General features: G+C 46.0%; 1 protein-coding gene across 1 annotated transcript in view; it reads left to right on the forward strand.

Annotated features, from left to right (window-relative positions):
• LOC121537395 (complement C1q-like protein 4) overlaps window positions 1-14,382 on the forward strand; it is a 35,307-nt gene extending 20,925 nt beyond the window's left edge. The window contains exon 2 of the mRNA XM_041845032.1: window positions 14,178-14,382. Coding sequence (XP_041700966.1) covers window positions 14,178-14,357 — 180 coding nt within the window. The 3' untranslated portion in view covers window positions 14,358-14,382. The remainder of the gene's footprint in view (window positions 1-14,177) is intronic.
• Window positions 14,383-15,103: the final 721 nt, after the last annotated feature.

Here is a 15,103-nt window from a genome sequence, read left to right on the forward strand (position 1 = left end):
CCCAAAAAAGCACATTATTCCCTACATAGTGCACTACTTTTGAACACAGCCATATGGGCCCTGGTTGAAAGTAGTGCGCTAAATAGGGAATAGGGTGCCATTTGGGGTCCAGCCATGGATATGGTAGAGCTGCTGAAATATATTATAATTAGCCTTCAGGGTATTGTAGCTAAGGAAGCTCTGACTCTGGCTGTACACTGTGCTTCTCAATATGTGAGCTTAAATCGGTGGGTTTTGTAGAAATTGATATAACCTGTGATATAACCTGTATTTGATACTTCAAGGCAACCAACATAAGAGTTAATGATTATGTAATATAAATCTCTCAAAATAGACGTCTTTTGATCTTTCATGCCACAGTAATTACATACACTGAGTATACCAAACATTAGGAACACCTTCTGAATATTGAGTTTCACTTCACGCTTTTGCCCTCAGAACCGCCTTAATTTGTCTCAACAAAAAGCATTCCACAGGGATACTGGCCCCTGTTGACTCCAATGCTTCTCACTGTTGTGTCAAGTTGGCTGGATGTCCATTGGGTGGTGGACCATTCTTGATACACACAGGAAATTGTAGAGCGTGAAAAACCCAGCAGCGTTGCAGTTCTTGACGGTGCGCAAAGTCACTTAAATCTTTTCACCCTCTGAATGGCACACATACAAAATCCATGTCTCAATTGTCTCAAAGCTTAAAAATCCTTCTTTAGCCTGTCTCCTCCCCATCATCAACACTGATTAAAGTGGATTTAAGAAGTGACATCAATAAGGGATCATAGCTTTCACCTGGATTCACCTGATCAGTCCATGTCATGGAATGAGCAGGTGTTCCTAATGTTTTGTACACTCAGTGTATATGTTTTTAAATAACATTCTTAGAACGTTCTGTACAAAATATTAGGAACACCTTCCTAATATTGAGTTGCACCCCCTTTTGCCCTCAGAACAGTCTCAATTTGTCATGGCATGGACTTAATTTCCCTTTCCCTTTCTACAAGGTTTCGAAAGCATTCCACAGAGATGCTGGCCCATGTTGACTACAATGCTTCCCACAGTTGTGTCAAGTTGGCTGCATTCTCATCGACGGGGCTGTAGTGGAACAGGTTGAGAGCTTCAAGTTCCTTGGTGTCCACATCACCAACGAACTATCATGGTCCAAACACACCAAGACAGTCGTGAAGAGGGCACGACAAAGCCTATTCCCCCTCAGGAGACTGAAACGATTTGGCATGGGTCCTCAGATCCTCAAAAAATTCTACAGCTGCACCATCGAGAGCATCCTGACTGGTTGCATCACCGCCTGGTATGGCAACTGCTTGGCCTCCGACCGCAAGGAACTACAGAGGGTAGTGCGTACGGCCCAGTACATCTCTGAGGCCAAGCTTCCTGCCATCCAGGACCTCTATACCAGGCGGTGTCAGAGGAAGGCACTCAAAATTGTCAAAGACTCCAGCCACCCTAGTCATAGACTGTTCTCTCTGCTACCGCACGGCAAGCGGTACCGGAGTGCCAAGTCTAGGTCCAAAAGACTTCTCAACAGCTTCTACCCCCAAGCCATAAGACTCCTGAACAGCTAATCATGGCTACCCGGACTATTTGCACTGCCCCTCCACCCCATATTTTTACGCTGCTGCTACTCTGTTAATTATTTATGCATAGTCACTTTAACTCTACCCACATGTACATATTACTTCAACTACCTCAACTAGCCGGTGCCCCCGCACATTGACTCTGCACCGGTACCCCCCTGTATATATAGCCTCCCTACTGTTATTTTATTTTACTTCTGCTCTTTTTTTTATTAAAAATAAATGCACTGTTGGTTAAGGGCTGTAAGTAAGCATTTCACTGTAATGTCTGCACCTGTTGTATTCGGCGCATGTGGCCAATAAAATTTGATTTGATTTGCTCTCCTTTGGGTGGTGGACCATTCTTGATACACACGGGAAACTGTTGAGCATGAAAAATCCAGCGGCGTTGCAGTTCTTCACACAAACTGGTGTGCCATGCACCTACTATCATACCCCGTTCAAAGGCACTGAAATATTTTGTCTTGCCCATTCACCCTCTGAATGGCACACATACACAATCCATGTCTCAATTGTCTCAAGGCTTAAAAATCCTTCTTTAACCTGTCTCCTCCCCTTCATCTACACTGATTGAAGTGGATTTAACAGGTGACATCAATAAGGGATCATAGCTTTCAACTGGATTCACCTGATCAGTCCATGTCATGGAATGAGCAGGTGTTCCTAATGTTTTGTACACTCAGTGTATATGTTTTTAAATAACATTCTTAGAACGTTCTCTGAACGTTACTAATGTTTTCTTATGTTTTTTATGGAAAGTTTTCTTAATGTTCCAAGAACATTACTTTAAATAAAACCATGAGGAAACCTGCAGAAAACGTTATGCTGAAGTACTGACATTTCCACAGATGTTTCTTAAGCGCTAGCTGGGTGTCCTGCACTATTCCCAGAAAGTTGTGGGCAGTTTGTATGCAAAATAACCATAGGACAACCACGTTTTCACCAAGCTCTAAGAAACATGGTTCTCAGATCGTTATGTGCTAGCTGAGCAGGGACGGACTGGTACCAGAAAACAGCCCGGCCATTTGTAACCAACCGGACCATTCTTTTCCCCTCAAGGCACCCTCACTGGCCAATTCTATTGCTCCGAGGTCCCCATTATTAGCCAAATAATGACATTTCTGCACTTAAACCCCAATTTAGACAGGCCCACTGGGCTTAAGATGGACCAGCCCATCTGGCATTTGCTAGAATTGCCCTATGGTCAGTCAGTCTCTGTGAGGGACTGTAAATTAATAGATTAATGATAGCACCATCACAAAGTTAATGAGGGGTTAGGGGAGATGTTGCGTTTAAGAAGTATAGCATGACATATTACCCCTCCATGATATATTATATAACATAGCATAGATAGATAAGGCAACTGCAAATGTGGTAGAATATTAAATATCAAATCTCAATTTCTTTAAATGGCAATAGCAGGGAAAACACTGCTGTCAACATCATAACCATGTCATAACCTGTCACCACCATAACCTTTAACTTCAACCACGCTGTCACGCTCTGGCTCCGGGACTGTGTAGTTTGAGCCAGGGTGTATTCATTTGGTTGTGTTGGGTATAGGGTGTGTTCATTTGGTTGTGTTTGGTTTTGGTTGTAGTGTCTTGTCTCGTCATGTGACTCCCAATCGGAGGTAACGAGTGTCAGCTGTCGGCTCGTTATCTCTGATTGGGAGCCATATTTAAACTGTCAGTGTTCACCTTAGGGTTGTGGGTTTTTGTTCCGTTTCAGTCTTTGTACTGTGGACTTCACTATCCGTCATTGTTTATTGTTTTCTCGTTCGTGCACTTTAACTTTAATAAAGTCATGTTCGCTACAAACGCTGCGCTTTGGTCCACTCCTTCCGTAGACGGTCGTGACAGAAAAACCCACCACAAAAGGACCAAGCAGCGTATACAGGAACACCCGCAGGAGAGAACGCTGGTGGATGTCCTCCTCGGCTGGGGACATATTACGCAGGAGGAGGCCGTCCGGTACCGGAGGGCGATGAAGGGGGGAGAACCTGGCAGGAGAGGAGCAACGGCGTCAGCAGGGCCATCGTCGGAAGGACGAGAGGCACCCCCAAGAATTTTTTAGGGGGGGGCACACGGCATGGGCGACTGGGCAGCAGGAGGCTGCCACAGGGAGATGTGGAGAGAAGGCTATCGGATTACGGGAGCCATTGGCGAGTAGAGGGAGGGAAGTTGTTGTGGCACGGCGTGAGAGACTGATGTGTGTTACCAGTCCGGTCCGGCCCGTTCCTGATCCCCAGTTAAGGCCAGTGGTGTGTGTTACCGTGTACGGACCGGCCTGTTCCTACTCCACGCACCAAGCCCACGGTGTGCGTCGCCAGTCCAGCCCGGCCTGTTCCTGCTCCACGCACTAAACCTACGGTGTGCGTCGCCAGCCCAGCCCGGCCGGTTCCTGCTCCACGCACTAAACCCTACGGTGTGCGTCGCCAGCCCAGCCCGGCCTGTTCCTGCTCCACGCACCAAGCCTACGGTGTGCGTCGACAGCCCTGCCCGGCCTGTTCCTGCTCCACGCACTAAACCTACGGTGTGCGTCGCCAGCCCAGCCCGGCCTGTTCCTGCTCCACGCACTAAACCTACGGTGTGCATCGCCAGCCCTGCCCGGCCTGTTCCTGCTCTACGCACCAAGCCTACGGTGTGCGTCGACAGCCCTGCCCGGCCTGTTCCTGCTCTACGCACCAAGTCTACGGTGTGCGTCGCCAGCCCGGTCCGTTCCTGCTCTACGCACCAAGCCTACGGTGTGCGTCGACGGCCCTGCCCGGCCTGTTCCTGCTCTACGCACCAAGTCTACGGTGTGCGTCGCCAGCCCGGTCCGGCCTGTTCCTGCTCCACGCACCAAGTCTACGGTGTGCGTCGACAGCCCTGCCCGGCCTGTTCCTGCTCCACGCACTAAACCTACGGTGTGCATCGCCAGCCCTGCCCGGCCTGTTCCTGCTCTACGCACCAAGCCTACGGTGTGCGTCGACAGCCCTGCCCGGCCTGTTCCTGCTCTACGCACCAAGTCTACGGTGTGCGTCGCCAGCCCGGTCCGGCCTGTTCCTGCTCTACGCACCAAGCCTACGGTGTGCGTCGACAGCCCTGCCCGGCCTGTTCCTGCTACTCGCACCAAGCCAGGGGTACGAGTCGTCGGCCTGGTCCAGCCCGTTCCTGCTACTCGCACCAAGCCAAGGGTGCGAGTCGTCAGCCTGGTTCAGCTCGTCCCTGCTACTCGCACCAAGCCAAGGGTGCGAGTCGTCAGCCTGGTCCAGCCCGTTCCTGCTACTCGCACCAAGCCAGGGGTACGAGTCGTCGGCCTGGTCCAGCCCGTTCCTGCTACTCGCACCAAGCCAAGGGTGCGAGTCGTCAGCCTGGTTCAGCTCGTCCCTGCTACTCGCACCAAGCCAAGGGTGCGAGCCGTCAGCCTGATCCAGCCCATTCCTGCTACTCGCACCAAGCCAGGGATGCGAGTCTTCAGCCTGGTGAGGCCTGTTCCGGCCCACGCACCAGGCAAAGGGTGCGTATCGTCTGCCAGGTCCGGTCCATTCCTACCTCACGCGCCAAGCCAGGGGTGCGCGTCGGAGGTCCTGATCCAGCAAGCGGGGTCAGATCGGACCGGGGGCACTACGGGGGGAGTGAAGTGGGGTGGTGGTCAAGCCCGGAGCCGGAGCCGCCTCCGAGGAGCAACACCCACCCAGCCCTCCCCTATTTTGGGGTGTAGGCGCGGTCGGAGTCCGCGCCTTTAGGGGGGGGTACTGTCACGCTCTGGCTCCGGGACTGTGTAGTTTGAGCCAGGGTGTATTCATTTGGTTGTGTTGGGTATAGGGTGTGTTCATTTGGTTGTGTTTGGTTTTGGTTGTAGTGTCTTGTCTCGTCATGTGACTCCCAATCGGAGGTAACGAGTGTCAGCTGTCGGCTCGTTATCTCTGATTGGGAGCCATATTTAAACTGTCAGTGTTCACCTTAGGGTTGTGGGTTTTTGTTCCGTTTCAGTCTTTGTACTGTGGACTTCACTATCCGTCATTGTTTATTGTTTTCTCGTTCGTGCACTTTAACTTTAATAAAGTCATGTTCGCTACAAATGCTGCGCTTTGGTCCACTCCTTCCGTAGACGGTCGTGACACACGCGTCATGTCCCTTAACAGCAATAAGGAAACCTACCACTAAAACAGACACATACAGGTAGAGTTAACACAGGAAATATCCCCTGGAGGAATCACATCACATGACAGTCTCTGGATTCATTAATTAGTATACCGATTTCACCTAATTCAAACAGACATCGATAATTAGTACACAAATGCAACGTCTAGGTAACGTTTAGACACATTCACTTTTTCTCTCTCTAATGCCTGATGCACTTGTCTGGCCATCGTGACATGTTCAGTGTGTGGGTATCTATATATCTGTCTTGTGGTGTTCTCTCAGTCTGGCCCTCACAACACTTACCTCCCTATTGCTTCGTCCCTCAGCCCACTGTCTACCAACCTCCATTAACACATCTATCTTCCTATCCTCTCATCCCCTGATCTCTCTCTCTCTCTCTCTCTCTCTCTCTCTCTCTCTCTCTCTCTCTCTCTCTCTCTCTCTCTCTCTCCCCTCTCTCTCTCTCTCTCTCTCTCTCTCTCTCTCTCTCTCTCTTCTCTCTCTCTCTCTCTCTCTCTCTCTCTCTCTCTCTCTCTCTCTCTCTCTCTCTCTCTCTCTCTCTCTCTCTCTCTCTCTCTCTCTCTCTCTCTCTCTCTCAATTAAATTCAATTTCAATTTAAGGGCTTTATTGGCATGGGAAACGTGTGTTAACATTGCCAAAGCAAGTGAAGTAGATAGTAAACAAAAGTGAAATAAACAATAAATATTAACAGTAAACATTACACTCAGAAGTTTCAAAAGAATAAAGACATTTCAAATGTCATAATATGTATATATACAGTGTTGTAACAATGTGCAAATAGTTAAAGTACAAATGGGAAAATAAATAAACATAAATATGGGTTGTATTTACAATGGTGTTTGTTCTTCACTGGTTGCCCTTTTCTTGTGGCAACAGGTCACAAATCTTGCAGCTGTGATGGCACACTGTGGTTTTTCACCCAGTAGATAAGGGAGTTTATCAAAATTGGGTTTGTTTTCTAATTCTTTGTGGATCGCTGTAATCTGAGGGAAATATGTGTCTCTAATATGGTCATACATTTGGCAGGAGGTTAGGAAGTGCAGCTCAGTTTCCACCTCATTTTGTGGGCAGTGTGCACATAGCCTGTCTTCTCTTGAGAGCCAGGTCTGCCTACGGCGGCCTTTCTCAATAGCAAGGCTATGCTCACTGAGTCTGTACATAGTCAAAGCTTTCCTTAAGTTTGGGTCAGTCACAGTGGTCAGGTATTCTGCCACTGTGTATTCTCTGTTTAGGGCCAAATAGCATTCTAGTTTGCTCTGTTTTTTTGTTTGTTCTTTCCAATGTGTCAAGTAATTCTCTTTTTGTTTTCTCATGATTTGGTTTGGTCTAATTGTGTTGTTGTTGTTGTTGTTGTTGTCCTGGGGCTGTGTGGGGTCTGTTTGTGTTTGTGAACAGAGCCCCAGGACAAGCTTACTTAGGGGACTCTTCTCCAAGTTCATCTCTCTATAGGTGATGGCTTTGTTATGGAAGGTTTGGGAATCGCTTCCTTTTAAGTGGTTATAGAATTTAACGGCTCTTTTCTGGATTTTGATAATTAGCGGGTATTGGCCTAATTCTGCTCTGCATGCATTATTTGGTGTTTTACGTTGTACATGGAGGATGTTTTTGCAGAATTCTGCATGCAGAGTCTCAATTTGGTGTTTGTCCCATTTTGTGAATTCTTGGTTGGTGAGCTTGGAGAGCTTGGTCTCTCTCTCTCTCTCTCTCTCTCTCTCTCTCTCTCTCTCTCTCTCTCTCTCTCTCTCTCTCTCTCTCTCTCTCTCTCTCTCTCTCTCTCTCTCTCTCTCTCTCTCTCTCTCTCTCTCTCTTCCTTTCTGTCTCTCTGTCAACCAACTTGTCTTGTTTTGCCATCCTTTTACTGTCATGCTTTTGGAGGTTTTGCGTCTCGGTCATGTTATTTTTATCTCGCCCTCCATTCCCCTGGCTCGGTGTAGAACTGACTATCCTTATTTTATTCTATCCCTCTATCTATCCCTCTGACTGCCCACTGAGCAACACAGTGTTATAAAGGGTGGACAAAAACCCTTTCAAACTTACACACCTGCCCCTCTCAACAAGCCTGTTAATACGATGACATTGTCTGTTGAATATGAGTTACACAGAATGTGGGAGCAGTGTTTAAGAAATCAGTGTTCTTTTGTTAGAGTGTCCACCTTGAGATTGGAAGGTTGGGGGTTCGATCCCCGGTTGAGTCATACCAAAGTGGGACCCGATGCCTCTCTGCTTGGCACTCCACATTAAGGAGATGGATTGGGGGTAAGGCTCAATGGGCCATTCTGGCTTAGACAAGGCTTACTTTCTAATGATTAGTCAGGTATGTACTGCTTTAGCATATACTATATATACAGTGGGGAAAAAAAGTATTTAGTCAGCCACCAATTGTGCAAGTTCTCCCACTTAAAAAGACGAGAGAGGCCTGTAATTTTCATTATAGGTACACGTCAACTATGACAGACAAAATGAGAAAAAAAATTCCAGAAAATCACATTGTAGGATTTTTAATGAATTTATTTGCAAATTATGGTGGAAAATAAGTATTTGGTCAATAACAAAAGTTTCTCAATACTTTTTTATATACCCTTTGTTGGCAATGACACAGGTCAAACGTTTTCTGTAAGTCTTCACAAGGTTTTCACACACCGTTGCTGGTATTTTGGCCCATTCCTCCATGCAGATCTCCTCTAGAGCAGTGATGTTTTGGGGCTGTCGCTGGGCAACACGGACCTTCAACTCCCTCCAAAGATTTTCTATGGGGTTGAGATCTGGAGACTGGCTAGGCCACTCCAGGACCTTGAAATGCTTCTTACGAAGCCACTCCTTCGTTGCCCGGGCGGTGTGTTTGGGATCATTGTCATGCTGAAAGACCCAGCCACGTTTCATCTTCAATGCCCTTGCTGATGGAAGGAGGTTTTCACTCAAAATCTCACGATACATGGCCCCATTCATTCTTTCCTTTACACGGATCAGTCGTCCTGGTCCCTTTGCAGAAAAAACAGCCCCAAAGCATGATGTTTCCACCCCCATGCTCCACAGTAGGTATGGTGTTCTTTGGATGCAACTCAGCATTCTTTGTCCTCCAAACACGACGAGTTGAGTTTTTACCAAAAAAGTTCTATTTTGGTTTCATCTGACCATATGACATTCTCCCAATCCTCTTCTGGATCATCCAAATGCACTCTAGCAAACTTCAGACGGGCCTGGACATGTACTGGCTTAAGCAGGGGGGACACGTCTGGCAATGCAGGATTTGAGTCCCTGGCGGCGTAGTGTGTTACTGATGGTAGGCTTTGTTACTTTGGTCCCAGCTCTCTGCAGGTCATTCACTAGGTCCCCCCCGTGTGGTTCTGGGATTTTTGCTCACCGTTCTTGTGATCTTTTTGACCCCACAGGGTGAGATCTTGCGTGGAGCCCCAGATCGAGGGAGATTATCAGTGGTCTTGTATGTCTTCCATTTCCTAATAATTGCTCCCACAGTTGATTTCTTCAAACCAAGCTGCTTACCTATTGCAGATTCAGTCTTCCCAGCCTGGTGCAGGTCTACAATTTTGTTTCTGGTGTCCTTTGACAGCTCTTTGGTCTTGGTCATAGTGGAGTTTGGAGTGTGACTGTTTGAGGTTGTGGACAGGTGTCTTTTATACTGATAACAAGTTCAAACAGGTGCCATTAATACAAGTAACGAGTGGAGGACAGAGGAGCCTCTTAAAGAAGAAGTTACAGGTCTGTGAGAGCCAGAAATCTTGCTTGTTTGTAGGTGACCAAATACTTATTTTCCACCATAATTTGCAAATAAATTCATTAAAAATCCTACAATGGGATTTTCTGGATTTTTTTCTCTCAATTTGTCTGTCATAGTTGACGTGTACCTATAATGAAAATTACAGGCCTCTCTCATCTTTTTAAGTGGGAGAACTTGCACAATTGGTGGCTGACTAAATACTTTTTTCCCCCACTGTATATATACAGTGCCATACAAAGTATTCATCCCCCTTGGCGTTTTTCCTATTTTGTTGCGTTACAACCTGTAATTTAAATGGATTTTTATTTGTATTTCATGTAATGGACATACACAAAATAGTCCAAATTGGTGAAGTGAAATGAAAAAAATAACTTGTTTCAAAGAATTCTAAAAAATTAATAACGGAAAAGTGGTGCGTGCATATGTATTCACCCCCTTTGCTATGAAGCCCCTAAATAAGATCTGGTGCAACCAATTACCTTCAGAAGTCACATAATTAGTTTAATAAAGTCCACATGTGTGCAATCTAAGTGTCACATGATCTCAGTATATATACTCCTGTTCTGAAAGGCCCCAGAGTCTGCAACACCACTATGCAAGGGGCACCACCAAGCAAGCGGCACCATGAAGACCAAGGAGCTCTCCAAACAGGTGAGGGACAAAGTTGTGGAAAAGTACAGATCAGGATTGGGTTATAAAAAATATCAGAAACTTTGAACATCCCACGGAGCACCATTAAATCTGTTATTAAAAAATGGAATGAATATGGCACCACAACAAACCTGCCAAGAGAGGGCCACCCACCAAAACTCACGGACCAGGCAAGGAGGGCGTTAATCAGACAAGCAACAAAGAGACCAAAGATAACCCTGAAGGAGCTGCAAAGCTCCACAGCGGAGATTGGAGTATCTGTCCATAGGACCACTTTAAGCCGTAAACTCCACAGAGCTGGGCTTTATGGAAGAGTAGCCAGAAAAAAGCCATTGCTTAAAGAAAAAAATTAACAAACACATTTGGTGTTTGCCAAAAACCATGTGGGAGACTCCCCAAACATAAGGAAGAATGACACTGGTCAGATGACACTAAAATTGAGCTTTTTGGCCATGAAGGAAAACGCTATCTTTGGCGCAAACCCAACACCTCTCAACACCCCGAGAACACCATCCCCACAGTGAAGCATGGTGGTGGCAGCATCATGCTGTGGGGATGTTTTAGTGGGGCGGCAGGTAGCTTAGTGGTTAAGAGCGTTGTGCCAGTAACCGAAAGGTCGCTGGTTCTAATCCCCGAGCCAACTAGGTGAAAAATCTGTCGATGTGCCCTTGAGCAAGGCACTTAACCCTAATTGCTCATGTAAGTCGCTCTGGATAAGAGCGTCTGCTAAATGACTAAAATGTAAAATGTAAATGTTTTTCATCGGCAAGGACTGGGAAACTGGTCAGAATTGAAGAAATGATGGATGGCGCTAAATACAGGGAAATTCTTGAGGGAAACCTGTTTCAGTCTTCCAGAGATTTGAGACTGGGACAGAGGTTCACCTTCCAGCAGGACAATGAACCTAAGCATACTGCTAAAGTAACACTCGAGTGGTTTAAGGGGAAACATTTAAATGTCAAAGCCCAGACCTCAATCCAATTGAGAATCTGTGGTACACCAGCGGAACCCATCCAACTTGAAGGAGCTGGAGCAGTTTTGCCTTGAAGAATGGGAAAAAATCCCAGTGGCTAGATGTGCCAAGCTTATAGAGACATACCCCAAGAGACATGCAGCTGTAATTGCTTCAAAGGTGGCTCTACAAAGTATTGACTTTGGGGGGGTGAATATTTATGCACGCTCAAGTTTTCTGTTTTTTTTTGTCTTATTTCTTGTTTGTTTCACAAGAAAAAATATTTTGCATCTTCAAAGTGGTAGGCATGTTGTGTAAATCAAATGATACAAACCCCCAAAAAATCAATTTTAATTCCAGGTCGCAAGGCAACAAAATAGGAAAAATGCCAAGGGGGGTGAATACTTTCGCAAGCCACTGTATACATATATATCTATATATATCATAATGCACCTTGTTGGGGAGATGGACATAAGGGCTCATACATGCTTATAAAGCATTATTATACTTGTCAACTTTATGTAAAGTGATGCCAATGGCACAGTAAAGTGGTGTGATTGAGTGACATGACGTTAGTTGAGCTGCAGATCATATTCTGTGCCTGCCGTGTCATGTCTTGGAGATATACGTCGGTCATCTGGGGGGCTGACAGAGATTGAGTGGTCTATGCTCAGTACTCACACCGTGGCTGCCTAGACATGAAGCCTGATAGATAGATACAAGGTCAGTTAGGCCACTGACACTTGACAGACAGACAGACAGACATACAGTATGTCTATAGAGTTGAGATATAAATCTTACATACTTACTCCTCTCTTTTTTAAGACTGTAATAGTGTAGCTTTGCATCAGAGTATGACGTCACCTGGTTGGTTAGTGCTTCCTGCCTAACAGGGCCTTGTACAGGCTGCACTGGATAAACAGATGGATTGGGATCTAACCTCTGACCTCTTCCTCGATCACAACCATATTGTCTGTTATTATTTAGCAATGAAGCGGAAGGCTGATTGGCTAGTGTAGAATAGATGAGGAAGAGGGGTTCACATGGGACAATGGGTAGTCTACAGCAGTGGTCACCATCCTTTTCTGAGTGAAGATCACTTTCGCAGTCAAAAAGCAAGCTGAGATCTACCGCTCAAAATTTTAACATGACTTAAATGTAGCATTAACCTAATAAAAATGGTTCTGTAGGAGGTTTGTGCAGTAGGCCTAATACATTACACAGCACATTGGCTATATAACTGGCCTGCCAATATTGTTCTTCTCAGACCATATTAGATTTAAAAACTTGAGCTTTGATAACAAAATAGATCAATTGGTGTAGCACTTGTGAGGCACAGCTGAGCATAAATTGAAATACTGGACTTTTACTGGACTGATGCTACCAGCATCTGATGGTCATGGTGCTTTAAAGACAACTGGGAACTTGAAGAAAATAAACTAGGTCAAATCAATGATCTTCAGCTCAGAAAGTCGGAGCTCTAGAAAGATGCTTGAGTTTCCGACTTCGAATTCCGAGTTGGATGACCTTTAAAAATATTTTAACCAGGCGGATCTAATTTTTTTCAGAGTTCCCAGTTGTCTTGAATGCAATGAAGTCGGAAGTCTGAGATTTCTGAGTTCCAACTTGTTTTGAACATGGCATTAGTCTCAGCGGAGGGAGGGAGAGAGCAGCAGAGGGTTCACCTCTCACGGTCTCTGCTCTCTCCTTCCTTTCCTCCGGTGAGACTGACTAGAGAGAGGGGACACCCTTCCACCTAATGGCGAAACTCGAGTCGAACCACATCAGCCTCATGCACAAATTCATGTTGTTCCTATGACCAGAGAAAGTGAAATATTCCTTGATATTAAAATCGACATGACGAAATGCTAATAATAATACAAAGCAGGGCTATCGATAGCCTACACTTGGCTACTCATTCATTGTAGCTGCAGCGCGAGTGGAAGTAGGGAGAAGCGTGTTTTATGTTTTGTAATAGTGTTGAATAAAAACAGTTTTGACAGTGCTGAATAAAAACTTAGACATGAACTCACTCAAAACAGTCTCCCTCTGGTCATGGTTTTAAAAGTTATTAAATCTCACGTAGGCTAGTATCAAACTTCGCTGTGGCAGGGGTCATGCAAGCTCTAGACAGGTGATGTGAGCTGTCCGAATTGCCAGGGCAGTAGGCACTAGATTTATTCACAGCTTTCCCAGTTTGCCCGGTAAGCGGAGAGTCTTTTCAGACAAATGAAATGTGCCCCGTGTAGCTCAGTTGGTAGAGCATGGCGCTTGCAACGCTCTGGATAAGAGTGTCTGCTAAATGACTAAAGTTAAAAATGGGAACACTTTGCCTACCTGGTGCGCAGGGCTTCTGAATCAAGTGTGCCAACAGCGCAATATATTTAAAAATGGCGCGCAAGCCTTTATCGTTGGATTTCCTACAGAAATATTTGGTGATCGACTAGGAATGCCTTGAAGATCGACCAGTCGACTGGTTGGTGACCACTGGTCTACAGGGATGGAAGTCAGGAAGTCAGGCAGTCAGGCAGTCAGGTCCAGAAACAGCAACAGTATCTTCCCCCAGCAGCTATTGACCTGTTGCTTATGATGCTAACGCCCTAGCGCTAGTAGCAGAGCTCAATATGCATGGTATTGAGTGGCTGTCTGCGTCCCAAACGGCACCCTATTTCCTTTATAGTGCATTACTTTTGACCAGGGCCCATAGTGCTCTGGTCAAAAGTAGTGCACTAAAAGGGAGCCAATTGGGACGCATCCGCTGTGTCCGGCCCAGCCTGAGCATCAGACATATTTTCATTTGCATGCTGGTGGGGAGCTCAGTCTGTATTGACCCACAGGCAGTGGATCTTTACTTGTTTGTTAACACCTTTAATTGGGTTTACTCGTGTGGACACGGAGACACAAATGCATGAATTAAGTTACTATTACAAAGCAGGAGGGGGGGTTTGCCTATTGTAAAGCTTTAACCTTGATGGTTTCAACCAATGACATTTGCTCTGTCTGTTCTGTCCCTCTGTCTTCCCGTCTGTGTCTGTGTCTGTGTCTGTGTGTGTGTGTGTGTGTGTGTGTGTGTGTGTGTGTGTGTGTGTGTGAGACAGGTGAGGGCCAGTGCCATCGCCCAGGATGCGGACCAGAACTACGACTATGCGTCTAACAGTGTGATCCTGCATCTAGACGTGGGGGACGAGGTGTGTGTACAGCTGGACGGGGGGAAGGTCCATGGAGGAAACACCAACAAATACAGCACCTTTTCTGGGTTCCTCATCTACCCTGACTGACTGACTGACTGACTGATTGACTGACCGACTGACTGACTTGACCGACCGACCTGACTGACTTGACCGACCTGACTGATTGACTGACCGACTGACTTGACCGACCGACCGACCGACCGACCTGGCTGACTGACTGACTGACTGACTTGACCGACTGACTGAACTTCACAACTTTAAAAATACAAGGGAGGCTGTGGGCAGACTGGAGGAGCTGAAGGCAACACAGACAGACACAGACAAACACACATACACAAACACACATACACACAAACACAAACATACAGTGCTATGAAAAAGTATTTGCCCCCTTTCTAATTTTCTCTACTTTTGCATATTTGTGATACTGAATGTTATCAGATCTTCAACCAAAACCTAATATTAGATAAAGGGAACATAAGTGAACAAATAACACAACAATTACATATTTATTTCATTTATTTCATAAACAAAGTTATGCAAAGTAATTGCCCCCTTACACTCAATAACTGGTTGTGCCACCTTTAGCTGCAATGACTCCAACCAAATGCTTCCTGTAGTTGTTGATCAGTCTCTCACGTCGCTGTGGAGGAATTTTGGCCCACTCTTCCATGCAGAACTGCTTTAACTCAGTGGCGTGTGGGTTTTCAAGCATGAACTGCTTGTTTCAAGTCCTGCCACAACATCTCAATTGGGATTAGGTCTGGACTTTGACTAGGCCATTCCAAAACTTCCAATTTGTTGCTTTTTAGCAATTTTCATGTAGACTTGAT

This window comes from Coregonus clupeaformis, chromosome 24 (genome assembly GCF_020615455.1).
Source record: "Coregonus clupeaformis isolate EN_2021a chromosome 24, ASM2061545v1, whole genome shotgun sequence".
NCBI classification, from domain to species: domain Eukaryota; kingdom Metazoa; phylum Chordata; class Actinopteri; order Salmoniformes; family Salmonidae; genus Coregonus; species Coregonus clupeaformis.